We start from the raw sequence: 2,530 nt of genomic DNA, 5'->3' as shown, positions 1-2,530 counted from the left end.
CCCTTAATCTATGAATCTATGAATCTATGAATCTATGTTTTGCCTATACGTTCTCAGCTTTGCAAAGGATGCTCAGTATGGCTATCTAGGACACTTTGGACATTTGTATTGAACAGAGCTGTTAGGCAGCAGTAAGATGTGATATATATTAAATTAAATTTTTAAGTGACATACTTACAGTTACAGCTCAGTAAGGCAGGACTTTGGATTTGCAAATTTAATATTTAGTTTTTCATGTCTTTTAAAAATGAATACTGTTTCATTTTCAGCCACTTCATGACACAGAGATACCCAGATACTCAAGTACTCCTACATGATAACAAATTGTGTTTGCCCTTTATTACAAGTGGGAGTTGTATTGGTCGGGAGAGAATGAATAGAGAAACACAGAACACATGCCAAAGAAAAAATTAAACTGAGGAATTCCAGGCATGTCCCACTCTATTCTAATGCCTTCAGAACAAGTGGCTTTTAATAGCCTGCATACGAAATGTAAGATTTTTATCTTTCTATTATAACTGAAATAAAAAGGAAGTGTTAAGAAAATTCCAACATCTTATATACTGACATATTTTAAAATATTTAGGGCTATGTCATCACCATTATGATTCATTATTCTTAGTGAAGCCCTACTCAGTACATAGTTATCTCCTCACTGGTCCTAGTTGTCTGCTGTCTCTGTCTGTTTGCTCTTGTTGTCTTCTGTCTTCCATTTAGATCATAAGGAAATTTAGGATGGAGGCCATTTTTCTGTTATGCGTTTGTATAACACCTACCACAGGAAAGGTTCAGGGTCGGCTTCCTGGGCCCTGCAGCCATGCATTGCAGCCCTGGCCCCCAAGCCCCATGCACTGCCCAGCTGGGCAGCAGCCCGTCCCAGCCCCAGCCCCAGCCCGCCCAACTCCCCTGCTCCCTCCCTACAGGGGCTCAATTCCCCCTCTCCTCCCTGCACTTACCTGCAGGAGCTGTTCTCCAGGCTTCCTGGGACCATATGTATGTGCATGCAAATGGCACCCCCTGCCTGACCACCCTCCTCCCACTCCCTCCTACCCCCCTACAGGCTGGAACTCTGCCAGCCTGCAGAGAGCTCATCACAAAACTGCAAAATCTGCCAACTTTTCCAGTAAAATGAAAAGTCCGTGTTTGCCTCCGGTAAAAGGTAAAAGCTGTGATTTACACTGTCTTCCTGTGGGAAACAGAAATCCTAGATCCCTGATTATTATGCAAAACAAAGGCTCAGTTTTGTTGCAGGAACTGGAACTTTGAAGTTCCTGATATTTGTGCATTTGAAATCTCTACTACAACATAATAACAAAGGTAGAGTTTTTAATGTAATAAATACTAAACACATAAACATGTTCACTTTACCTTCACATAACTGTGCTGGCATTCCCCATTGCTATTAGGGATCTGGAAGTTATTGTCAAAGCTCATCTCCAGGTGTTTGCTTTCATGAGTGATGATAGTCCATGTGCATCTGGTATTCATGGGAAAATTTTGTGGCCAATGGGGAGACTTGATCGTACCATTATCTGAATGAATGATTCCACCACATCCTAGGGAAATAGTAACAAATAAAGGAGTTGGTCAAAAAGGTTCAAATGTTGAGGCTTCTACTGCATTCAGCTGTGAGGCACTGGCTATTTGTAGGAGGTGCCCTTAGCCTCTCCTCATAAATCATGTGACTCTTACCTAAAGACTCTGCTGTCCATGTTGCATAAAATCCACCTCCTTGCACTGAATGGGCTGAGTTAAAAATCACCACTAGCTTGCTGGAACCAGACTGAATGGTTCCAGGAGATACAGTTCCACAATACTGTCCTATGATAGGAGAACCAGGCGAGCCACCATTCAGAATCGTGACTGAATCCCAGCGGCAGACTGAGTGCTGTTCAACAGCAAAAGCTGTAAAGCTGAGCTGCAAACAAAAGAGACATTCAGAACCTGAAGCCATATGTACCTGTAAGATACAGCAGAATAGTTCAGACCAAGTCCACTAACAGTTCCAGACTGGCTCCGAAACTGCTAATAATCTAAACTATTAAACCCTGCCTTGACCCTAGTACTTTGTTGGTTGTGTTCTGCTGGAATTAAAAGCAATAGTCCAGTGATAGACATAAGGGGGCAAAAAGATATTTAGATAAGTTCAGAACTGAAATCAACAAGGCTTAAATTTAAACACACTTAAAATTTAGCACTTCCTTAAGTTATTTCTTGAATAGGGATGGACTTGGGCACATCTTTAAATGCTTCCCTGAATCAAGGCTTAAAACATTTTAATTTAAACTTGGCCACTTAAGCAGAAAATCTAATGTCTTTTCTTTTGTTGGGTTACAACAATTAACAATTAGTGGAAATGACTCTGCTGAACTTGAAAGAAACTGCTGCAGAACTGAAAAATGAAAATGTGTACTGGCAGACAGGTAGAATGAATCAGACAGGAAGAATGGACTGTACTGCTCACCCTTGGTATTTGCACCATTTGTCCTTGGTGTGATATGCTCAGGAGTGGGATTTCCAGCCTCAGACA

The 2,530-nt window shown here is 41.4% G+C and overlaps 1 protein-coding gene across 1 annotated transcript in view; it reads right to left on the bottom strand.

Annotated features, from left to right (window-relative positions):
• CUBN (cubilin) overlaps nucleotides 1–2,530 on the bottom strand; it is a 321,538-nt gene that overhangs the window by 59,246 nt on the left and 259,762 nt on the right. Inside the window, exons 53-54 of the mRNA XM_019508344.1 lie at nucleotides 1,693–1,918; nucleotides 1,369–1,556 (exon numbers count right to left, since the gene is read on the bottom strand). Coding sequence (XP_019363889.1) covers nucleotides 1,369–1,556; nucleotides 1,693–1,918 — 414 coding nt within the window. The remainder of the gene's footprint in view (nucleotides 1–1,368; nucleotides 1,557–1,692; nucleotides 1,919–2,530) is intronic.

The sequence above is a fragment of the Gavialis gangeticus genome, unplaced genomic scaffold, assembly GCF_001723915.1.
Source record: "Gavialis gangeticus isolate Ggan-Ray unplaced genomic scaffold, GavGan_comp1, whole genome shotgun sequence".
NCBI lineage: Eukaryota > Metazoa > Chordata > Crocodylia > Gavialidae > Gavialis > Gavialis gangeticus.
The sequence above is the reverse complement of the archived record's forward strand: the minus strand, read 5'-3'. Positions and strand labels throughout refer to the sequence as shown.